Source organism: Callithrix jacchus, chromosome 14 (genome assembly GCF_049354715.1).
Source record: "Callithrix jacchus isolate 240 chromosome 14, calJac240_pri, whole genome shotgun sequence".
In the NCBI taxonomy this organism is placed as follows: Eukaryota; Metazoa; Chordata; class Mammalia; order Primates; family Cebidae; genus Callithrix; species Callithrix jacchus.
Genome location: NC_133515.1, coordinates 113,417,463 through 113,443,662, shown reverse-complemented (window position 1 = coordinate 113,443,662; position 26,200 = coordinate 113,417,463). Strand labels below are relative to the sequence as shown.

Sequence of the window (26,200 nt, the reverse complement as noted above, 5' to 3'; positions counted from 1 at the left end):
CCTCCACACAACTACACACCATCAGCCCCACACCACACCTCCACACCACTGTGCACCATCAGCCCCCACACCACACCTCCACACAACTACACACCATCAGCCCCCACACCACACCTCCACACCACTACACATCATCAGCCCCCACACCACACCTCCACACCACTGCGCACCATCAGCCCCCACACCACACCTCCACATGACTACACACTGTCAGCCTACACACACCACACCTCCACACGACTACACATCATCAGCCCCCACACCACACCTCCACACCACTGTGCACCATCAGCCCCCACACCACACCTCCACACCACTGTGCACCATCAGCCCCCACACCACACCTCCACACGACTACACACCATCAGCCCCCACACCACACCTCCACACCACTGCATACCATCAGCCCCCACACACCTCCACACGACTACACATCATCAGCTCCCACACCACACCTCCACACCACTGCGCACCATCAGCCCCCACACCACACCTCCACATAACTACACACCATCAGCCCCCACACCACACCTCCACAGGACTACACACCGTCAGCCCCACACCACACCTCCACAGGACTACACACCGTCAGCCCCCACACCACACCTCCACAGGACTACACACCGTCAGCCCCCACACCACACCTCCACAGGACTACACACCGTCAGCCCCACACCACACCTCCACACGACTACACACCGTCAGCCCCCATACCACACCTCCACACGACTACACACCATCAGCCCCCACACCACACCTCCACACCACTGTGCACCATCAGTCCCCACACCACACCTCCACATAACTACACACCATCAGCCCCCACACCACACCTCCACAGGACTACACACCGTCAGCCCCCACACCACACCTCCACAGGACTACACACCGTCAGCCCCACACCACACCTCCACACGACTACACACCGTCAGCCCCCATACCACACCTCCACACGACTACACACCATCAGCCCCCACACCACACCTCCACACCACTGTGCACCATCAGCCCCCACACACCTCCACATAACTACACACCGTCAGCCCCCACACCACACCTTCACATGACTACACACCATCAGCCCCCACGCCACACCTCCACATGACTACACACCATCAGCCCCACACCACACCTCCACACGACTACACACCATCAGCCCCCACACCACACCTCCACATGACTACACACTGTCAGCCTACACACACCACACCTCCACAGGACTACACACCATCAGCCCCCACACCACACCTCCACACGACTACACACCATCAGCCCCCACACCATACCTCTACACGACTACACACCGTCAGCCTACACACACCTCCACACAACTACATACCATCAGCCCCCACACACCTCCACACAACTACACACCATCAGCCCCACACCACACCTCCACACAACTACACACCATCAGCCCCCACACACCATGGAGCAGGGGATTTCCTGACACCTGTCACTGCACATCTCGGTCCACTGAGGCTTCATGCACTCTTCCTCCAATGTCCAAAATACTGTCACTTCCTTTGATGCTTCCTCTCAAAATGTTCCTGGCCCCTGTACCCTCCTCTCCATTCTGGCAGAGTCCTGGGACTGATTTCCATGGCACTGGCCTTCAATTCCAGAAGGGCCTCCTCCCCACAGCAAGCGCGTCCTCCCAGGAGCCTCACACAGGCTCCAGCTAGGTCACCTTCTTGCTCAGAAACCTTCCATCTTTGCCCACTAGCTACAGAAGAAATTCCAAACTTGGTAGACTGGGCCACTGCTCCACAGATGAAAGAGCTCTTCCTAAGTACAGTGCAGCTCCCAGTCTTCGCGTTCGAGACACCTGCTCTGAGCAAGAACTACTCGATGTCCGGGGTCAGACACACTCAGACCTCTGTTCGTCACAGTGCTTCCCCCACAGTCATCCATCCTAGACCCTCACCTTCCTCAGAACTCCTCCTTTACAGACACATGCCTTTCCTGCTGAGAAGCTACACACACACACACACACACTCTCTCTCTCTCTCTCCCAATCATGCATGCACACTCCCACGCCTGCACACAAATGCAGACACATGCACACGTGTGCTCACTCACACGCACACGTGCACACACATGCATGCTTAAACGTTCAGTACTCACACATGCACACATTCACATGCAAACATGCTTACAGATCCACACTCGCACTTCCACGTGTGCACACTCACAGAGTTCTGAGCTGTCACTGTCTCTTTTTCCAAAGTTCCTCCGGCCAGTTTCTGCTTGTCAAGATCATGGGTGTCACTACGGACACCTCTAGAGGAGACAAGAGGCAACCCCTTTTCTGTGGGGGAGCAGCGTCCACAGCATACACATCGAATGCACAGGACTGGAAGTGAGGCGCTTTCCAGGTTGGGGAGAGTACGTCAGAACACACACCCTGCTTCCGTTCTGGCTGACTTTTCCCAGAAACTGAAACAGTGAGCTGAGATGTCTGGCCCTATCTTCACAGCTACTCTTAGGAAGCCCCACCACAGAGCCCAGAAAGCAGAGCGCCAGGAGGAAAAGCACTTCCTCCCAAATGCCTGGCCGGCTGAGGGGGCTGCGGGGGCTGCGGGGGCTGGTCTCCGGGCTCCCTCCAGTACATTCACTTTTTTCAGAAATGGCCACCAGTTCACAGGCAGACCAGACCTGGCCACCAGAGCAGGTAGCACCAACCCTGGCCGGGTTTCCCAGGGCTGGTTTGCCCACATCTACCCTCGCCCCATGCAGAGTGGTCACCCAGCCCAATGCTTTAAAAATCCATCAAACCACGTTACTTCTCTGTAGGAAACCCTAAGTGCCCATTTCATGCAGGGCCAATGACATAGCCTTGTGTTCGCTCCAGGCCCCTTCTGGTGGAGCACAAACCTCCTTGACATCATCAGCCCCTCCTGCACCCCCTTTCCAGCCACACTGACCACCTGCTGTTCCACTGTGCCCAGGCGTCGCCCCGCCTCCAAGCCTGTGCATGTGCAGTTCCCTCAGACGCTCCAGGGAGGCCCCTCACCCTTGCTGGGTCCCTGCTCCAGTGTCACCTTTGCCCATGGAGAATAGCACCCAGGACCCCACCCGCTTCCCGCTGGCTGCTTCTCTCTGGGCCACTAGCTGTGGCTTCTTAGGTGCAGGGCCCTCTCTCTGGTTTTCCCTTTGAGTTTCTCAGGAAGGTTTGATCTTTGATGGCTGAGGTTTTTACTTCTTCGGTTTGTGGCTGTAGGCTCTGACCCGGGACAGTGGCTGGCATAGAGGGCGTGCCTGACGGGCATGTGGAACAGCAAGTGAAGCAATGAGTGCCTCCTGCTTAGGTAAACAGCAAATGTAGAAAGTGATTTCCCACCGTTGGGGTGATTTGACTTTCTCCTTTCTGCCTTTCCCCGAGTCTAAATCTCTCTATAATCAGCATGTAATGACACACAGTGGACATACAATTCCTCACAGGGAACAACATCAAACAGCCTGGCTTCCAGGGGTGGGTTCCAGATGCTTTGTTTCAGTGGTGGCAGCAGAACCACTGGCTGGGCTGCCACAGCAACGTCTAAGGATCTAATCCTGAGACTACAGGAAGGAAGGGAGGAAGCAGCAGAAATGACCTAGCAGCTCCTCTCCTCATTCTCTGGAGAAGAGAACATGGCCTTTCTACCAGGAGACCAGCACCAGGGACTGCGAAGGGGCTGGGACCCACATGCCCAGTGACTCTCATCCTAGTCTCACCCTGCGACTGACAAGCAGAAAGTGCCTGGTAAATACTTGTTGAAATAACAAAATGGGCTCTGACGCTTCTCCCCAAGAATGTGCCTGGGAGGTGAGGCTGGAGTTTCATCCATCAAGAAAAGCAGAAACATCCAGAGGCCGCCAACTCCAACATTTCCTCTCCCCCTCCCCCTCCTGCCCACCCTACTCCCCAACCACGAGAGGTCAGGAGAGGACCGGGAAGCAGGAGCTGGGGAACCCACACCTCTGCACCGGCGGGTGCCAGCGCTTCAGCACCAACAGGGCTCCAAAGCCTCAGAGGACGGATGGGACCGGCTCAGACCAGCTGTTCTACTCTGAAGACCAGGATAAATCACCCGACAGGCCTCAACTCTACGTCTCTTTCATTCAGTCCTTAAAGAACATTTTTTGCCCTAATCGTAAAAGATATGCTCATGGAAGACAATTTGGAAAACTGAAAAATTATAAAGCAGTTCTTTCGTCCCACAGGGATAGCTGCTGTTGCATTCTCGTGTGTGTGTGTGCCTGTGCGTGTGTGTGTGCGTGTGTGTGTCTGTGCACAGAACTGTAACCAGCTGCTGCTGAAAATGATGTTTTTACATAATAGAGTCGGGGTCCTCTGTGGGTTCATCAATAGTACAACTTCCTGTAAGGCCCATAATGACATGTAAAGGCATTTGGGCATCTGTGATTTCCTGGGCAATGGCAAAGACCAGAGCAGAGTGAGTGGGGGACACACTTCCTCCAACAGCATCTCCACAGCAGCCTAGAGTGATCTCATCGCGTTTCACAGACCCAGGCTCTTCAGAAACAGCCCTCCTGACACGCACGGCACCACATTCCCAGGACGCAACGTCACTCAGGGAGCAAGCACACTGCCAAGTCCTCGCTGTGGTTCCTTTGCTACAGAGCACTGGGCTGACATAACCCACCCTGGGCAGGAGGACCTGCTGCATCCTGACCGACATTCTAAGGGACTTCACATTCCCCAGAGATTCCTACTCAACCAGAGTGAAGGCGACGGGACCCTGGTGCTCAAGAGGACTCACAGTTTAAGGAAATAATCTCACATTTCATAAGCACAGTGGGAAAGAAAATGCTGGAACTCTTCCCTGGGAATGCGCCTTAATTGTGGCATGTTCAACCCCACTACTCAGGCCATGCAGGAGGAAGGAAAGGGTTGGCACTGACTTGTCCCGTTGAGGTCAACCATCAGACCGTGCTGCACGTGCTCCTGGATAAGCTGCAAAGTCCGTTCAAAGATTTCTCCCGCCCGCGCCTGTTCCACCGTGTAAGGATCCCTCGGATACCGGAACAGGGCCAGCAGGTCGTTGGGAGAACGGGGACGGCTAAGCGGAGTTTGGGGAGGAGACAGGAAGAACGAAACCAATGACCGAAGATAAAATTCACCAGCATCCAAAAATGTAATCACCGCTGTTAATATTTCTACAGCTACTTTCTTTCTTTTTTTTTTTTAAAAGGAGACTATGTGGAAAATAATTATTCTTGCTGTACTTTGTAAAAATAATCAAGCCAAGTATAATAAAACTAGAGCTTAATTTGAAAACAAATCAGTCTTATTATGATTTACTTTTAATTAAAATGAGGACTGGAGAGAGAAAAATTGTTTCAAGAACTATGGCACACCTGTTATTAGATTCTAGTCTCATCAGTTGTTTTTGAGTTTTTGTCTGCAATTTAGACTATCCCTGCCTATTTTTGTAAACCACTAGTGATCTTTGCTTGCAGCTCAGAAGAAACAAAAGAGACGAGTAATGTAAAAATCTGGATCAATATTCTAATCTGGGCATGTATTGAAATCTACTAGCAACTCCATGTACCCAAGTCTTAGCAGGGATGACCAAAGCCGCCAGCTACCAGTTCATGACAGCAGCCTCAGGATTTTCTGAAGCTGTTATTGCCCAGTTGTTTTATTTTGACATTTTTCTAAATCTAAGAACCTGGTTTGTCTCCTCTCGCCTTCCGGCCATCAAGTTCCAGATAATCCTCAGTAACAGATGCCATCTTTTATTTATTTATTTATATATATATATATTTTTTTCTACAGCTAGTTTCTACACAGGAAGCACAATACCTTCCTCATCCGAAGTGGGAGGCAACAAAGAAACAAAACAGACAAAAACCAGGAGACACTAAAACAAATCCTTAATTCAGTCAATAGAGAAAATCGCGGATATCGCGTCATTTCAAATCGGATGCAGAAGAACCGTTTGGCATCAGCAACATGAACAGATACACTAATGACTTTAAAATATTTTGGTTTTGCCAAATCATTTAGTCATAAGGCAAAGGAATGAGTTAACATTTTTAGAAAATGTTTTGGTTGTGGATCAGAGCCAGGTTCTATTTGAAAAGCACTCGTCCTTCCGTTATCTCAACCCCCAGAAATCTCAGATGCCCGTGCTGTTCATGATTTTTAATGAAACATTTTTGTCATCATATAACCAAGTGAAAATTCATATGCTAGAACTGCATGCATCATTTAGTCGCTCCCACCTCCACCCTGAAGCCCAGTGGTTTGAGGGTCAGCGGGTTTACAGCCCCACCATACCTGTCAAACAGATGTGTTCGCGTTGAGTTTATAGCTCTGTCAACAGTTGCGATGGCTTCCACGATGGAGGTCGCTACAAACGGGTCTCCATTTCGACTGACGTCAGGAACTAGGAAGACACAAAACCGCGTATTACCAGGAAAAGACAACACAGTCACTCAGAAATGACGTCTAGACACCACATCCTTGAGCCACAGGCATATTTCCTCCAAATGTTATTTCTATTTTCAAACCCAAACTCAAATTGTTTTATCACAAATTCTACTGGAAGCTGTTTCAGACAGCATGAAAATTACAGACTTTAGCTTTTGAGATCATGTTGTCCCTAATAAGAAGACGGGAAATAGTTACCACGTGAAGCACGGAAGATCTTACACCAGGCCTGACAGCACGTGGGAGCTGTGGACTCTCATCAAAGACTTCCCTGGATTCCAGTTCCCGACCCGCTCCCCTCTTCAAGGACCTGCTGCCTCCAGGATCCCATCTTGTCACCCGTGGACTTGTGAGAATTAGTTTGTATTATTTGGTAAAATAATAACTCACCTGGGCAACTCCCTCCTCAACCTGGCACACACCACACAGACAGCACATTATACACACAGACACACCTCCTACACAGATTAACAGACACACACCACGCCACACATGACACATCACATACACACCACAAATACATACCACACATGTATCACACACAAACAGCACATTATACACACAGACACACATACATCACCTATGCAGAACATTATATACACACACATAACAGACACATGCCACACAGATATATACTACACACACACCACACAGACACTCATATTATACACAGACACACCTCCTACACAGATTAATAGACACACACCACGCCACACATGACACATCACATATACACCACAAATACATACCACACATGTATCACACACAGACAGCACATTATACACACAGACACACAGACACCACCTATGCAGAACATTATATACAGACACATAACACATTACACACATGCCACACAGATATATACTACACACACCACACAGACACTCATATTATATACACAGACACACCTCCTACACAGATTAATAGACACACACCACGCCACACGTGACACATTACACACAGATATATACCACACACACACCACACACTCACATTATACACACACACCACCTACACAGATTAATAGTCCCACCACGCCACACATGACACATTACATACACACCACAAATACATACCACACACAGCATATACACACACAAATCGCATTATACACACACCACACACACATCACATATACACAGACACATACACCACCTATGCAGAACATTATATACAGACACACCATGCCACGCATAACACATTACATGCATGCCACACAGATAACATACCACACACGCATCACATTATACACACACACATCCCACCTAGATAGCACATTAAACACAGACACACACCACACATAGGACATGACGCACACACCACACAGAAATATGCACCACACACACAGAACATTTCATATACAGACACGCAAATATCACACATGCATCACACTACACACACAAATACACACCACACATGCTCATCACACTGTATATAAACACATCCATAAAAAGACACAACACAGACATACACACACCCCAAATACCACATAAACATACAACATACACTGAAACATCAAACCAAACACAGAAATACACATACACACAACCGCAGGGCTTATGTACCCCTAACGTTACTGCTCTCTTTCTGCTTCCTCTTGTCATTCTTTTCGGCTTAATACTAACGTTGAGTCCCCAGTTGATATTTACCAAATACCAACTAATTCCAACCAACTTTTATTTTTAGTGATGAAAACAGCTCTAATCATCTCATCAATGACGTGAACCCCAATAAACCTGAAGTTGATTTCATTTTTCTTCAATATATGCAATCTTTTGACAGACACAGACACAGCTCAACACACCGTTACAAAAAAGCATCCTTCCCTTGGCTGCTGGGACCTCCCCCTCCTGACAGAGACCTCCCCTCCTGACAGAGACCTCCCTCTCCTGACAGAGACCTCCCCACCTGACAGAGATGTCCCCCTCCTGACTGAGACCTGCCCTCTCCTGACAGAGACCTCCCCCTCCTGACTGAGACCTGCCCTCTCCTGACAGAGACCTCCCCCTCCTGACAGAGACCTCCCCTCCTGACAGAGACCTCCCCTTCCTGACAGAGACCTCCCCCTCCTGACAGAGACCTCTCCTCCTGACAGAGACTTCCCCTTCCTGACAGAGACCTGTCCTCTCCCTCCTGGAACCTGTCCTCTCCTGTCTGGACCTGTTCCCACTTGACAGATTGGGACCTCCTCCCTCCTGACAATGACCTGCTCCCTCCTCAGGGAAACCTGCCCCCTCGTAACTGGAGCCTGCCTCCTTCCTGCAGGAACCTGTCCCTCCTCAGTAGGATTTGCTTTCTCCTTGTCTCATCCTCCCGAGAGCTCCATTTCAGCTGTAGGTGGTCTCCCTCTCTGTCCCTCTCTCCCTCTCTGTCTCCCTCCCTCTCTCTGTCTCTCTGCCCCTTCCACCTGGAGACTAGGGTCAGGCCAGTCCTATCCTCCTCTGTTACTGTCCGTATGCGTCACTCTGCGTGTTTGCCCGCCAGGCCTCACGCTGGAGTTCCAGGACCCACGCGTGTTCTGGTCCTCCGCATCCTCCCTGTGAGTCCATTTCACGCAGCTGTCCTAACATTCCCAACTTCAGGCCACCGCCCTGCCCTCTCCCTGCAGCCACAGCCCCCCGGCTTCTCCCTTTTCCATGCTAAACAGGACTCTGGCGTCTCCGCCTCCCCCAGGCTGGCATCTCCCCGACTGTCTCTGGGTCTCAGGTAGTAACACTGGCAGAGCCCGGCGGTCACCCACAGTGCAAGCCAAGCATCACCAGGCCCCTCAGATCTGCCACTGGCCGCGTGTCCAGGGACTGGTCTACAGACCCCCGCGGTGGGCATGGGCACAGGCGTTCCTTCTCCCACCCAGCCTGGCATCCTCTGCTGTCCCCTGCAAACTCACCGGACCCTTCATGCACAGCCACAGCCGAGTCTTAGGAAGGCAGAGCGGCTCACACATCCTCTAAGGAACTTCCCCCTGGCTTCCCGGGATGTGGACAAGGACAGTGGAACTCTGCAGCCCAGTGGGCACGAGGGTCCCTGAGATGGCCACACTCTGTGCTCCCCACCCCTTGGTGCTGGCCTCATTCTGACCCCAGGACCCCACCCCTCTACCCTCCCAGACCAGGTTGCTCCCTGCCACCTCCTCATCTCCCCGTGGCTCCTTCTGCTCAGAATTCAGTACTCAGGCGTGTACTGACCGCCCCCCGCCGCCGCCATGCCGTGTCCTGCTGCTCCTCAGGGACCCCTCCCTGTCTGAGCGTGCCCGTTCATCTCACGGCTCCTAACTCCTCTCTCCACCAGGATCGCACTCCGCCCTGGTCCGCCGGGCTCAGACTGAGGACGGAGTCCAGCCCACAGAGGCACCTGCTGCATGCATGGCTGAGGGCGGCGACTGTTGGTGATAACGGCCAACCTGAGGGCCTGCTAACCATCTTCTTCAACATGCTGTGTTCACACCAAGCTTGATGGAACCTCCAGCCTGACTTCCTCTCCCACCAGCTAACATCACGGCCCGTGGAGTAGGCGGGCTGATCGGCTATTCTAAATATTTAAGGTACGCACACATGGACAACTCAAACGCTGAAAGAATTCCACTAGGCAGAAGCCTGACTTTTGCGTGTGTACCTCAGAGCCCAAATTTACTCATTTTTGGGATGGAATATTTTTATACCAATAGGTGGATAAATGAGACAAGCAATTTTATATAATTTTGTATTCTAATATTTCATTCTTATTAGTAGTTTAATTTTACTTTGTTTTTCTATAAGTAATGATCATAGGAAAATAATCCCAAAGAATTTACATATCTTCCTTTTTATAAAAAGAAAAGAAATCCAATCATATATGAATGATGGTATTTGGGGGGATGGAATTATGGGTGGAAGATTAAATTTCGGATGTAATTAATTCATGTTAGCATTTTTCAAGCAAAAAACAAATATCAATTGAAAAGAATCCACTGGTTTGTAGGTTTCTTCAACTTAATCTTACACTCATTTCACAGCCTACATATAATGGTAAAGTAAGTCACTTAAGACTTTTCCTCAAATAATTCTTAAAAGTCTTGGAGGAATTCCATTACGGTTTACATGTATGTCTCCCATGTTCACAGCACTGACTGGAGTCACTCTTCGTGTCTGTTAGCAAGTCCCATGGGGAAGGCGGATCAGTCACAATGAGGGTGGAAAAGGCACTATTAGAGGCACAGTGGAGGCCCAGAGGGCAGGCCGGCACCTGTGGGAAGTGGGGAGGTGGCCAGAGGGTCCTTCACTCCGTAAAGGGGGTCTTTGCGTGTTCTCAGAGTGTTGTTAACTCTAGGGTGACAGAGGTGGAGTGGGGAACACACCACTGATGAGGTGCAGGCTTGGGTCACACGGTAAAGACTCCATGCAAAGCTAAAGGGTGTGAGAGTCACCCTGGTGGCCACAGGAGATATGGAGAAGGATCAGGGACACATCATGGGGTCTGCGAGTTGAGAAAGATGGACCAGAGTAACCAGGGCCTTTGCTGCAAGGAGTCGAACAAGATGCCCAGGGCTTCAGGTGATGGGACAGAAGCGGCAGGGGACCAGGATGCACATGGGAGGTGCGGTCAGAGTCAGGACGGCTCTAGGACCACTGACTGGCCCCTAGAGGCTCCTGCTGAAAGACATTTCCGGAGTGTGCCTGGCCAGAGCCCGAGGAGAGAGAAAGCACAGCCAAGGAAGCAGAATCTCATAAAGCAACCACATTTGCCCAATTATAACTGTCAATGACACTGGTCAGATCTGGACAAGTGTGGATGATCCCAGAGCAAAGCTCTGCCCATGGACGGGCTGCAGGGCAAGGCTCTGCCTGGTGAATGGGCTTCAGGGCAAGGCTCTCCCATTGGATGGGCTTCAGGGCAAGGCTCTCCCATTGGATGGGCTGCAGGGCAAGGCTCTCCCAGTGGAAGGGCAGTAGGGCAAGGCTCTGCCCGTGGATGGGCTGCAAGTGACTGAGTGGAGGGGAAGGGTGGGCGAGCAGCCTGGCCGTGCACCAGGATAGGGTCCCCACCTAGGAATCATGGATGCTTTGTCTTCTGAATAATTCTAAACAACGTAAGCCAATCGGCCTGGGATGGCACTAGGGGCCTGTGGGCTTTCTTCGTGGGTACCACGTGGCAGACGTGAGCATGTGGCACTCACCATTGACACTGAGCACCATGCTCACCGAGGCTGCCCCGATGGTGTTTCGGGCCACGCACTCATAGCGACCTGCGTCTGCGGGGCCAACGTCATTGATGGTCAAGAACCCTTCAGGGCTGATGTGAAACTTTCCACTTTCTGTCACCTGAACCCCATCCTGGAACAAAACAATGAAAACAGTAATAGAAATAAGAAGCCGAAGTTGTCTGACCTAGAGTCGGGGCTGGGGAGCCACGTGCTAGGATCTGCAGATGGAGAAATCTCTGAGGCTGCACTAGGATCCATCCTGGCCTGGAAAGGGATGGAGGTGTGGCCAGTTCTCCCAATGCCAATGTGGCAAGAGAAACTCTTCCCATATCTCATTTTTTGAGAGGACAGAGCTTGATAGTTTGATGCAAGGATGATTCTCCACAATGAGGAGAAGGGCACCGACGGTGACTCCCTAGACACCTGTCATGGTGGGGGCCCTACAAACAGACCAGGAATGTCTCAGAAAGAAAAGGCGTTGGTGCTGAGAGGGAAAGGACAATTGAGGGGCAGATACAGAGGGACAGGTGACAGCTTAGGCGGGAGCCAGAGCAGACGCCTGGGGTGTGTGTGGCAAGGAAGGAGAGGCAGAGATGCGCAGGGCAGAGCCAGGGTGTGGGCGGAGGATGGGCAGTCTCCGCTGAGCACTCTCCTTCCACGGGACCAGCATGGCTGGCCCTGTGCTCCCAGGAGGCATTTCACAGAAACACGGGCCATGGTGTGTGAACGCTGCCCACATTTTCCCACTGAGCTTCATAAAAACAACAACAAAAAAAGAAAGAAGTAACAACGAAACCTTCCTCATTGATGATGAGACCTCAGTTCTGTATGAGGGTTTTCCTTTGCTTTTATTACCAAAAAACATTAAAAAACGGAAAGCTCCAAGCTTGTTTAGTTCTGATTAGTAAGGATGCCCTTGGAGTATTTTTACCTCAAGGCTTGTGATCTGAATGTTTTTCTTTCTGCTATAGAAAGTCTGTAGAGGAAGTGGGCAGGCAGCAGCTGTCCGGCCCCTCACACCCTACAGCAGAGGGGAGGCTGGGGCATGGGCACCTGCCTGCCTACCTTGCTCCAGTGGTGGGTGGTTAAGTGTGCCAGCCCACCTACCTTGCTCCAGTGGTGGGTAGTGTGGGCACAACCTGCCTACCTTGTTCCAGTGGTGGGTGGTGTGGGTGCCAGCCTGCCTACTTTGTTCCAGGTGGTGGGTGGTGTGGGCACCCGCCTGCCTACCTCGTTCCAGTGGTGGGTGGTGTGGGTGCCTGCCTGCCTACCTTGTTCCAGGTGGTGGGTGGTGTGGGCACCAGCCTGCCTACCTTGTTCCAGTGGTGGGTGGTGTGGGCACCAGCCTGCCTACCTTGTTCCAGGTGGTGGGTGGTGTGGGCACCCACCTGCCTACCTCGTTCCAGTGGTGGGTGGTGTGGGTGCCAGCCTGCCTACCTTGTTCCAGTGGTGGGTGGTGTGGGCACCTGCCCGCCTACCTTGTTCCAGGTGATGGCTGGCTCGGGCTCGCCCTGGGAGCTGCAGGGGAGCTGCACGTTGGCACCCACCTCCACCGTTGTGTCACTGGGAATGCTGGCAAACACTGGGGTGACTGGAAGGCAGAGGGAGAGAATCCAGGAAAACAAGTCATTTACATCAAAAAGCTTCAGAAGAGCAAAATCCCCTGCCCTCCATCAGGTCACCCAGGGATGCTGGGAGCTTGCTACTGGTTCCAGAATGGGCCCTTTCTCTGTCTCCCAGTGGACTCTGCGTGGGGCAGGAGAGCCTGGAGGGTCCCAGGACGGGCTGGCACCATGTCCTCCAGCCCCCAACCCTGCACTGGTTGGGGGGCAGTCCCAGGCAGGTGCTGTGCCTTGGGGCCCATGGAAGTCAACGAGCTCTGAGGACAGCCCAACTCTGGGAGAAGCAAATATAGTGAGCTTCCTCATCTGAAAGAGCCGGAGCATGGCCGACTACGGACATCTGGGAGGCCGCCCAGGAATCCCAAACCCCGCATTCTCTACACAGGTCCCCAGAGTCCTGCTAGGTCAGGGACGCAAAGGGTTCAAACCCAGGAAACAGAGCCCATCCAGCGGGTCAGTCACCAACAGCTCACTGACGACAGGCAGAGGGAAGGCCCGTACCATCTTGGGACATCCCCAAAACGGACACAAGGAAATCCAGCCCGTGTCCTCCCTGCACGGCCTCTCTGCCCCACTCTCCATAGTCCCCACGACAGGCTTAGGGTCTGTGGCAACCTGGACTGCTCAGCTCCAGGGCTGCTCGTGCTAATGCTGGGGTCAGCACAGGACTCATGCAACACGGGGCTGGGTCAGTGGCCGTCGCTCCTGCAGAGGCCACAGTCAGCGCCAGGCTGACTCTATCAGGAGGGATATGAGGTCTCGGAGAGAACAGGCAAAAGTGACATCCAAAAAAAACAAGGAAGGCTGGTTCCAAGGAAGAGTGGGCAGACGGGAGAGGAACCAGATTTGGCTTCATGACATCACCTGGGGCCTGTGCCTTGGGAGCTAACTTGATTCCACTGCGTTGCTTAAATAACCACCCCAGAAAGGGCAGTTAGAAACTGCCGAAATAATCTTAATTAAACAACAGGAAAAAAAACCTAATAGGTTTTACTTTAACAAGTCAGTCTTATCCAAGTTCAAAACAATCACCACTGGAAAATAAGCAAATGTTTTCACCAGCTAAAGGGATGGAGACTGAATGAGCTACTATCCAGATACCTCGGAGTTAAGGCACAATGACAGCGAACAGAACGCAGAGAGAAGAGCAGACACTTTATAACCAAGAGTAATAGTAACATCAGCTAGGGAATCTGTTTCCTGATAACTGATCTGAGCAAGTCCATGAAGCCCACAACCTCCCGGCGCCTACCTCTGGGCTGCACGGTCAGGTGGGCCACGACCTTCTGGGAGCCAATGATGTTGACAGCCTGGCATTCATACTGGCCCTGGTCATGGAGGGCGACGCCCGAGATCCTAAGTGTTCCCGATGACAGGACCAGATGCCGCCGGTCCACGGAGAGCTGGCTCCCTGCAAGGGCAGGTCCATTCGTTACACGGCGCACTTGGCCGTACGAGAACCCTTCTCTCAAACTGACAGCAGCACAGAAGCTTGTCTTCACCTGGGTCTGGCCCTCCATAAGCAAGTATTTGCTTCCGCAGCAGACACCATCGTGACTCCTGAATGCCCCCGCACCACCGTAACTCAGAGAGAGGGGTTGAAAGGGGCAGAGAACAGAGAGAAAAGCGCTACCCAGGGAGCCAGGAGGACCTGGGGACTCGGGAGTCTGAGGGGGGCGGATGTGAGCTGGGAGAACCGGGGAGAGGACTGAGTGCCGGAGATAACAGTGAGGTGAGGGCCCTGCACATTCCTCTCGGGGGCAAAACCTCTCTCGTTCCCGCCTATAACTGCCTGAGGAAAGGAAGTCCAGGCGTGTGGTGCAAGCACAGGTCTCCTCCCCCAAGACTTCAGGAGCCCTGGGTGGGTCCCTCAGAGGGCTGAAGGAATGCACTGGCCATTCGGTGCAAGCTGGAGTGGCCAGAGGTCTCAGGGCAACCGCCTGCATCCCTGGAGGTCTGCGTAGCTCCTGCTGCAGCAGCCTCAGCTCCTGCCCTCACCCAAACCCCCATCCAGGCTGTGCCTTTACGTAACAGCATGCCTAGTGATTTTCTCACTGAAGGAACAGGGTGAGGATGGTAGGCTCAGAATGTCATGAAAGTTCACGGCACTGAACAGGGAGGCGACAGTAGAGCTCTGGGAAGAAAAGCCAGAGCAATAGCTGTTTGTCTGTTTTAATATATTCCATGACTGTTTCCAGAAAATTCTATCCTCCATGCAAACAGATTCCTTCAAGTCGCTGCTTAAAGGCTCGACCTAGAGACTGTCTGAAACAAGGCAGGTGTGAGGGAGTCAAAGGCAGGCACCCAAGTCGCTTCAGTAATGACAGAGCTTCTGAGAGTTTTCCGCCACGATGCCCACGAGGGACGGCATGGACAAGAAGCCGCGGGGGGTGTGCAGACAGCTCTGCACTCCCCAGTGCCTTGGTCGTGTGGAACCCAGTCCCAGCTCAGCCCTGCCCAGAGCATGCTGGGGTTGGCTGGCCACGGTGGAAATGTGTGCTTCCTGTGTGTGGCCGTGGAGGGAGCAGGTAAAGGCCCGGGGCTGGCTCTTACCTCCCTTGGTCCAGGCGATGACGGGCGGTGGGTTGCCCTTGGCTTCACACTGGAAATCCACTGTCTGGCCCTCGATGACAACTCTGTCCTGTGGCGTCACAGTGAACTGGGGAAGAGCTTCCGGGGGGAAAGCATTCGAAACAGGACATGTAAAAATAGCACGGGGTAAAAGTGCCACCAAGAAGATAACCACAGTCTTGACAGACGCCTGACCACCAGGAGCAACGTCTACCACGAGGAATCAGAAAGAGACAGAGGGCACGGGGGAAGAAGAGGGTGAAGCAGAAAGGAGATGAAGGATGGTGTGATCTCAGCATTACCCTGGAAGGCACACAAAGACCGTTCAGCCACGTCATCAGCTGCACGCAGGGCACGGACGGGACCACACCGCAGCTGTGGACACCAGGCCGACCTGCAACGACTCCTCTCAACCCTCACCCTAAACTAGTATTTGCAAGTGCTTAAAAAAATGCCACCCGGTGTAGCTGTGTATGATGGTAGCGGCTGTGATCACTGGAGGAAATACTTTCTGGTATGATCCATTTTTATAGAAGTTGCAGCCACAAAAAAAGCAAATCCACGTAACACGGCTGCATTGCTGTACGTGCAAGGAAAATCAGAAGGATGGATTCTCGACGGATCGCCAGTGAGGCAGGCAAGGGGTGAAGAGAGGCGTGCGGAAGAGATGATTTCTCTATCTCTAATAGCTTCTCTAATGCTTTACCTTTTGCTCTTCTGTATGTTTGAATGTTTTCCAGTAAAAGTCCCACTTCACAAGAATAACTCATTTTATAGTCAATTAAGCAATGTAGAAATACATGGCAGAATGCATAAAATGATGAATATGCTCACGAGGCCACATCCAAAATTGATCTTAGGGAAGCATTCAAAGCTGTCTGCAAGGCGTATCAACCACGTTACTGCACATGTACACATGTGGACACACACACACACACACACACACACACACTCTCACTTATCCGACAGACACTCCTGCCAACCAGGTGCTGGGGGTCCGGAGACAGCACAGCCCGAACACAGAGCCCGTCCTACCAGGCTTCTGTTCCAAACATCTACAAATTGTCATCGTCTGTAGTCACTCCAATGGGGACTAACTATGGATAAAAATAAACCAGGTGAAATGGACACGGCAGAAGTTTCTGTGGAGTGTTCTGGGCACGGTGCTGTGAGCTGGTAGATGGGGGAGGACAGGGTTGAGTCCTGGCTCTGGCACAGAGAATGGATACCCACCCTGGACGATGATGAACGCAGTGGCGTGGACGCTGTCGATGCTGTTGGTCGCAGAGCACGCATACTCTCCGCTGTCCTCCTGGACAACATTCTGTATGTAAAGGCCGCCAGAAGGTGTGATGTTCACGCGCGGGTCGACTGGCAAGGGTGTGTGGTCACCTCTCGTCCAGGAGATCCGCGGCGGGGGGTGGCCCGTGGCGCTACACTCCAGCGTGACGCTCTCCCCAACCAGCACCTCTGTATTCTGTGGCTGGATTACAAAAGTGGGTCGAGCTGTCACAATTAAACAGAAATTCTCAGTTAATTCCTCCTGGTTTGACATACTTTGTGCTCGATTTTTCTTATGTCAGGCTATTAATTCTATTTACCACCAAATAGGCAAAACAAACACAAAGTAACTGCATATTTTCATTTTTTTTTGAGACAGAGTTTCGCTCTTTTCACCCAGGCTGGAGTGCAATGGCACGATCTCGGCTCACCGCAACCTCCGCCTCCTGGGTTCAGGCAATTCTCCTGCCTCAGCCTCCTGAGTAGCTGGGATTACAGGTACCCGCCACTGTGCCCAGCTAATTTTTTGTATTTTTAGTAGAGATGGGGTTTCACCATGTTGACCAGGATGGTCTCGATCTCTTGACCTCGTGATCCACCCGCCTCGGCCTCCCACAGTGCTGGGATTACAGGCGTGAGCCACTGCGCCCGGCCGTATTTTCTTTTTAAAGAAATGTGCAGACAGTAACAATGGTTGACAGCCTTGGGTCAAACACACGCAGCCTATGAGGTGTGAGCGACCACGATTAGTCAGGAAGAGCTAATTAGGAAGGGCTTTTTCTTTAAACACGGGCGGAACTCCATGGAGAGTTCTTCTTTCTAAATACAATACATTATGTAAATCTTGTTAGACCTTGCTAGTAGTTCCTACTGGCACAAAATATAACAATATTTAAAATAAGTATATTTAAAATAAACAAAGATATCAAATGTACTCATAAAAAATGCAAATTAAAAGTAAAGAGATAATATTTTTCAAATTTAAATCCAGAAAAAAGTCCATACAATTACGAAATGTGTTTCATGCATGAGGTTGTGTGAAAAGAGAACTCTCCCACGCTGGCAGTGGGAGCCCACCCTGGCCCAGCCCACCTGCAGAGACGCGGCCATGCATACCGACACTGAAGATGTGCACACTCTCTTGCCCAGAAGTTATCCAGCTAAACACATTCAAAAGCTAGCAGAAGACAAGAAAACTAAGATCAGAACAGAACTGAAGAGATAGAGACACGAAATACCTTTCAAAAACATCAATAAATCCAGGCGCTGGTTTTTTGAAAAGGTTAACAAAATAGACTACTAGCCAGACTAATGAAGAAAAGAGAGAAGACTCAAATAGATACAATAAAAAATGATAAAGGGGATATCATCACTGACCCCACAGAAATACAAACTACCATCAGAGAATACTACAAACACCTATATGCAAATTAACCAGAAAATCTAGAAGAAATGGATAAATTCCTGGACACATACACCCTTCCAAGACTAAATCAGGAAGAAATCAAATCCCTGAATAGACCAATAACAAGTTGTGAAACTGAGGCAGTAATCAACGGCCTGCCAACCAACAAAGCCCAGGACCAGACGGATTCACAGCCGAATTCTACCAGAGGTACAAAGAGGAGCCGGTACCTTCCTTCTGAAACTATTCCAAATAATAGAAAAAGAGGGACTCTAATCTTCTCCATCCTCCCTAACCCATTTTATGAGGCCAGCATCATCCTGATTCCAAAACCTGCCAGAGACACAACAAAAAAAGAAAATTTCAGGCTAATATCCCTGATGAACATCGATGTGAAAATCCTCACTAAAATACCATCAAACTGAATCCAGCAGCACATCCAAAAGCTTATCCACTATGATCAAGTTGGCTTTATCCCTCGGATGCAAGGCTGCTTCAACATATGCAAATCAATAAACATAATCCATCACATAAACAGAACCAATGACAAACCACAGGATTATCTCAATAGATGGAGTAAAGGCCTTTGATAAAACTCAATACCCCTCAGGCTAAAATCTCTCAATAAAATGAAACATACCTCAAAATAATAAGAGCTATTTATGAACCCGTAGCCAATATCACACTGAATGGGCAAAAGCTGGAAGCATTCCCTTCTAGCACAAGACAAGGATGCCCTCTCTCACCACTCCTATTCATCACAGTATTGGAAGTTCTGGCCAGAGCAATCAGGCAAGATAAAGAAATAAAGGGTATTCAGACAGGAAAAGAGGAAGTCAAATTATCTCTGTTTGCAGATGACATGATTGTTTATTTAGAAAACCCCAGAGTCTCAGCCCCAAAACTCCTTAAGTTGATAAACAACTCCAGCAAAGTCTGAGGATACAAAATCAATGTACAAAAATCACAAGCATTCCTATACACCAATAACAGACAGACAGAGAGCCAAACCCATTCATAATTGCTGCAAGGAAAATAAAATAACTAGGAATACAACTTAAAGGGATGTGAAGGACTTCTTTAAGGAGAACTACAAACTGCTGGTCAAGGAGATAAGAGGACACAAACAAATGGAAAAGCATTCCATGCTCATGGATAGGAAGAATCGGTATCATGAAAATGGCCATACTGCCCAAAGTAATTTATAGATTCAATGCTATTTCCATCAAGCTGCCATTGACTTTCTTCACAAAACTAGAAAAAACTACTTTAAATTACATATGGACCAAAAAAGAGCCTGTATAGCCAAGACAATCCTAAGCAAAAAGAACAAAGCTGGAGGCATCGTGCTACCTGACTTCAGACTATACTGCAAGGCAACAGTAACCAAAACAGCATGGTACTGATACTAAAACAGATATATAGAACAACAGAACAGAATAGAGGCCTTAGAAATAACATCACACATCTACAACCATCTGATATTTGACAAACCTGACAAAAACAAGCAATGGGGAAAGGATTCCCTATTTAATAAATGGTACTGGGAAAACTGGCTAGCCATATGCAGAAACCAGAAATTGGACCCCTTCCTTGCACTTTATACACAAGTTAACTCAAGATGGATTAAAGACTTAAACCTAAAACCTAAAACCGTAAAAACCCTAGAAGAAAACCCAGGCAATACCATTCAGGACATAGGCGTGGGCAAAGACTTTGTGACTAAAACACCAAAAGCAATTGCAACGAAAGCCAAAATTGACAAATGGGATCTAATTACACTAAAGAGCTTTTGCACAGCAAAATAAACCATCATCAGAGCGAAGACGTAACCTAGAAAATGGAAGAAACATTTTGCAATCCATCCATCTAACAAAGATCTAACATCCAGTATCTAAAAGGGACTTAAACAAATTTACAAGAAAATAAAAAACAACCCCATCAAAAAGTGAGCAAAGGATACGAACAGACACTTCTCAAAAGAAGACATTTATGCAGCCAACAAACATAATAAAAAAAGTTCATCGTCACTGGTCATTAGAGAAATGCAAATCAAAACCACAATGAGATACCACCTCATGCCAGTTAGATCGGCGATCATTACAGAGTCTGGAAACTATAGATGCTGGAGAGGATGTGGAGAAATAGGAACACTTTTACGCTGTTGGTGGGAGTGTAAATTAGTTCAACCATTTTGGAAGAAAGTATGGTGATTCCTCAAGAATCTATAACCAGAAATACCATTTGACCCAGTAATCCCATTATTGGGTATATACCCCCCAAATTAGGAATCATTCCACTATAAAGACACATGCACATGTATGTTTACTACAGCACTATTTACAATAGCAAAGACTTGGAACCAACCCAAATGCGCTTCAATGATAGACTGGACAAAGAAAATGTGGCAAATATACACCATGGAATACTCTGCAGCCATTAAAAAAAAAATGAGTTCATGTCCTTTGCAGGGACATTAATGCTGGAAGTCACTGTCCTCAGCAAAGTAACACGGAGACAGAAAACCAAACACCGCATGTTCTCATTCATAAACGGGAGTTGAACAGTGACGACACACGGACAGAGGGAGGGGAACGTCACACACTGGGGCCTGTTTGGTGGTGGGGGGAAAGGAGACGGAGAGCATTAGGATAAGTATCTGATGCACGCTGGGCTTCAAACCTAGACGACAGGTTGATGGGTGCAGCAGACCGCCATGGCACATGTATACCTATGTAAACCCGCACCTTCAGGACATGTATCCCAGAATTTAAAGTAAAATAAAAAAAGAAAATCACCCTGCTAGAAATTTAATCTAATCTAGAGATATTTTTACAAGCACGTAAAATGACGTATGTCCAAATAAATTTTTGTTTGGGCCGGATGTGGTGGCTCACATCTGTAATCCCAGCACTTTGGGAAGCTAAGGTGGGCAGATCACCTGAGGTCAGGAGTTCAAGACCAGCCTGGCCAACATGGAGAAACCCTGTCTCTACTAAAAATACAAAAATTCACGAGGTGTGGTGTTGCACACCTGTAGTCCCAGCTACTTAGCAGACTGAGGCAGGAGAATCACTTGAACCCAGGAGACAGAGGTTGCAATGAGCTAAGATCTCACCACTGCACTCTAGCCTGGGCAAGAATGAGACTCTGTCTCAATAAATAAATAAATAAATAAATAAATAAATAAATAAATAAAAATAAATTGTTATTTGTTTTCCTTTTGCCCTGTAGTTTCTTCAGGTCAACTACCCCTATGTGCCACGCTAAAATTCAGAAAGCTCCAAAAATCATTATTTTGTCATAACTTGTTTGCAAAATTGGATCCATCTAGTACGAGGTTACATATAATCTTTATTCTGTTTTCTGTGAATATCCATACAGTTTGCTATGGGATATTAATACAATGATTAAAGGGTACTATCCCAGACTCTGCTGACAGTCTAAATTGCTGTGTGGATTGTACACTATGCTACCCTTCTAACATTTTCCCCAAGTTTCTTAATATCAAATGACATCTGGCCCAAAGGCTTTTGAATCAAGGACATGGAACTGTGATAGCTAAAGATTTGGAAAAAAAATCTAAATTCACTCCAAAAGGGAATGTGTGAAATAAACTATTTTAGCATTTAGTTAATCCATTTAGATAATGGAATTCCATGCAGCTGTAGGAAGGAAGAGAGAAAAAAACTCATGTATTAAAGATTTCTGAGATATCATCTGAGAAAAATCACTTGCCTCAAATATGCTTACATTTTTTTTGTATACAGATAGGGTAGAAACTACTGAGTATTTTGGGAAGAGGTGAAGGGAACAGGAATTGAGAGGATGACGAGAAGAGCCAGGAGAAAGACGTTCTACCTTTTTTACATATGTTAATAGGTAAGCTGTGTTCATCAAATATCTAAGTATAAATTTTAAAAAATACAGAAATGACATTTAATATTAGCATTTCTATCAGAATAAGAAACTGGAAACCATGAAGCTACTTATAGACGTGGGAACCCCGAAGTTAAAGTCGGCCTTGAGGGCATCTGCAGACCTTATAACTTCAGTTTAGCTTTAAAGAGCCTCGTGAGATGCACAAGCCAAGACACAGATCCACACAGGCCCAGGAAGAGAAGTCCAGCAGAAAACCGACCAGCTGCACCCCTTCAATGATAGACTGGACAAAGAAAATGTGCACATATACACCATGGAATACTCTGCAGTCATTAAAAAAAAAAAAACGAGTTCATGTCCTTTCCAGGGACATTAATGCTGGAAGTCATTGTCCTCAGCAAAGTAACACAGAGACAGAAAACCAAACACCGCATGTTCTCATTCATAAATGGGAGTTGAACAGTGAGGACACATGGACACAGGGAGGGGAACGTCACACACTGGGGCCTGTTTGGTGGTGGGGGGAAAGGAGACGGAGAGCATTCTGCCTCAGCACGAGGCAGAACTAACGTCAAAACCGGCCAGCCCCACCCAGGGAGCAATGCCCATTAGAAGAGAGAAATAAATCTCATGTAAACATTGTTCACTAACATCTGATCCTTGCATGGGCTTGCTGCCCAGTTCCCCCACATCAGGCAGGAGGAGGGTGATCCCCGAAAGAAGAGCTGGGATGGACAAAGGAAGGACAAAGGAAGTGGGAACCATGTGGATGCATCCAGAAAAATACTGGGAGAACAAAACAATAATGTGCATAGGTTAAAAAAAAACAGAACTAAGCACACACACGCAGAGGAATGCATGCATGCATGTCAGGAAGATTACACCAACTTTAGGTTTTGGCAATTTAAGAATGCATTTAGAATTTTCTAGGCAAACCACTAAATAGACAGAAACGGGCACATAATGTCTAAACTAGTAGTGGGAAGCAAACATGAAAAATTATAAAGCAGGGAGCATAGAAAAGTTTGGACAAACTGTTTAAAATAAGAGGTAGAATTTATACATCTCATATTGCTAACTATAATAAAGATATTTAAACAGAGTAACTTTAAGAAAACAGCCTGGATTTTTAAAAAATTTCAAGCTCTCTATTATCTATATTAAACATCTCAAACGTATGTACATGGAAAGGCTTAGAGCAAAATGGTGCAAAAAGACACACTGGACGATACTAACCAAGGGTGGGCTGTGCTCTTACAACAAGCAATGATACAGATAGAAGTGTTAATGGTAAAAGACGTAATTCAGCAGAAAGATAAAAACTGCAAGTTTATATGCCCCTAATAACAGTGCTTCAGGATTTTCAGTGTGATATGCCCCTTTGTGGCTCACAGAGACTTACACATCATCCTGTTCCTATTACTGTAGATTATTCTAAAAAGGGCCAGATTGTGCCTGTTTTAAGTTTTGAAGGCCACACAGGTTTTGTTGCTACCACTCAACTCTGCCACGGCGGCATAAAAGCAGCCACAGACACTGTGCAAAAGAACGAGTGTGCTCCCGCTCCAGGCAAACTTTATCACAGACACTGACACTTGCATTTCTTAATAGCTGTCATGTTGTCATAAGTAAAAGTGTTGGTCATCTAAAAAGAGTTCGTAGACCTTAGGACAACAGGCAGTGGGCCAGGTGTGACTGCGGCTGGAGTGTGACCTGGCCGAGGCGTCCCGGCTTCTCGGGGCTGGCTCCCTCATGTTGTAGTGACTCCCTGTGCACCGGACTGCGGGACTCTGCATGTGTATCTCAGGGAGCTACACCCACATGCTCAGACTGGGGTACTAAATAGGGCTGTTGTTCTGGGGAAAGACACAGGAATTCAGATCCAAAGGAGTGAAATTCGGAACTCTCAAGCCATAAAGAGCTGGCTAAATATTCCTGTCCAGTAATCAGTTAACCTACTAGCAGAGCAACTCTCATAAGCAGCTGATCACTCATTTTTTTTTGAGACGGAGTTTCGCTCTTGTTACCCAGGCTGGAGTGCAATGGCGCGATCTCTGCTCACCGCAACCTCCGCCTCCTGGGTTCAAGCAATTCTCCTGCCTCAGCCTCCTGAGTAGCTGGGATTACAGGCACATACCACCATGCCCAGCTAATTTTTTGTATCTTTAGTAGAGACGGGGTTTCACCATGTTGACCAGGATGGTCTCGATCTCTTGACCTCGTGATCCACCTGCCTTGGCCTCCCAAAGTGCTCGGATTACAGGCTTGAGCCACCACGCCCGGCCATGGTTATTCTCCTTTGTTCTATAACATACTTAAACAGTACTCCCCAACTTTTTCTCCCTGTTCCGTGGATTTCTAAAATAGAACCCATGCTCCTTCTATGAGCAGGAGCTGTGTCTTCACTTCCCGGCACAGGCCCACAGCACCCTGACTTTGGAAAGATGCTGAATGTCTTGTGCTAAACATGTGGAAGGCTGTTTGACTAAGGGCTCTGATTCAGCAGCACCATATCCTTGGGCTTTCCTTTGAATGGAAATGTGCATTCAGGAATTCTCTCATGGGTAACTGTTGATGACTGTGCTGGGAGGTACCAGGTAATGCGAGATCAGGCCAGCTAAGGAGCTGGGATCTAAACAAAACAGCAGAACCACTTACACTGCCATACAACAGGCTTTCTACCCATAATGGCCTGAAATACAAAACACCAGGGAAACAGCGACCCTGGCATGATTTGTGGGTGAAGCTGAAGGCAGCCAGAACGTTTTGGAGAGGAAGTTAACCCTGCAGCTTCCCTGGGTACGGGCTCTGACTCTACCAGCTTCCGCACAGGAGGCCAGGGACAGGCAGACCCGTCCAGAGGCGTGGACTGATCCGCCTCATTTCCCAGTGGCACGGTGGGTCCACCCAATGCCTCTCTCAGCAGCTCTGCAAGGCCCCAGCTCCTCTTCCGACAATGCCCACAGATAAAACAGGTGGATCAGAGCAGTTTGCAACCTGGCCCAGACGGATCAGAGGCCACAGCTGTGCTTGATGTGGCTGGGACAGTTTTTAAATGTTTTAAATGTTGGTGCCATTATCTTAAACATGAAAATATTGAATAAAAATCTAGATTTGTGGTTTATTTTACATAATCCAAGCCCTTAGCAAAACAGAGACCTTATTACCACATGGGAACAGCTGTGGCTGAGGAGCTGTCCCTTCAGATGGGTGTGGGCAGTGGGGTCAGTGGGCCAGGGTGTGGGTGGCTGGCTCAGGGTGTGGCACAGTCTCTCCACGTTTCCAAGGCCCTCTCTCCACGGGTTGTGCTCACAGCATGGACTGCTCTGGCTGTGTAGACTCTGAGTGTGTCCCCAGATGAGGGGCTAACTGGGGACAACAGCACCTCTCATGGATCACCCGTGACCCTCCTTGAGCTTGGAGTGTGTCCCCAGATGAGGGGCTAACTGGGGACAACAGCACCTCCCATGGATCACCCAAGACCCTCCCTGCACTTGGAAAGGTTTGGGGCTAACCCTGGTATTGGAGCTTCAACTTCAGCCTTCAATTTTTATTCTCAGTTTACTGAGTTGGGGTACAAGGCAAGAAGTGAGACAGCGGGGGACAGAATTCCAGACGGAACCCAGGTGTGAAATGCCCGCCACGTACCTGGAGACCCGAAGTACCTGAGGGTCACCTCCTGCGTCTTCACCTCTCCGGCCACATTCTTCGCCATGCACTGGTAGATGCCCTGGTCGGTCTCCTGTGTGTTCTGGATCATCAGGGTCCCATCGTCCAGCAAGTTTAAGCGGGAATCTGTCTTCATGCTCAGCTCGTTA

At 49.0% G+C, this 26,200-nt stretch overlaps 1 protein-coding gene across 6 annotated transcripts in view; it reads right to left on the bottom strand.

Annotated features, from left to right (window-relative positions):
• PXDN (peroxidasin) overlaps nucleotides 1–26,200 on the bottom strand; it is a 127,130-nt gene that overhangs the window by 27,458 nt on the left and 73,472 nt on the right. For all 6 annotated transcript variants that reach the window (XM_054245264.2, XM_078350048.1, XM_078350049.1 and 3 more), the window contains 8 exons: nucleotides 26,031–26,200; nucleotides 17,048–17,320; nucleotides 15,797–15,913; nucleotides 14,496–14,654; nucleotides 13,100–13,212; nucleotides 11,595–11,751; nucleotides 6,290–6,398; nucleotides 4,909–5,066 (listed from right to left, as the gene is read on the bottom strand). In XM_054245264.2, coding sequence (XP_054101239.1) covers nucleotides 4,909–5,066; nucleotides 6,290–6,398; nucleotides 11,595–11,751; nucleotides 13,100–13,212; nucleotides 14,496–14,654; nucleotides 15,797–15,913; nucleotides 17,048–17,320; nucleotides 26,031–26,200 — 1,256 coding nt within the window. The remainder of the gene's footprint in view (nucleotides 1–4,908; nucleotides 5,067–6,289; nucleotides 6,399–11,594; nucleotides 11,752–13,099; nucleotides 13,213–14,495; nucleotides 14,655–15,796; nucleotides 15,914–17,047; nucleotides 17,321–26,030) is intronic.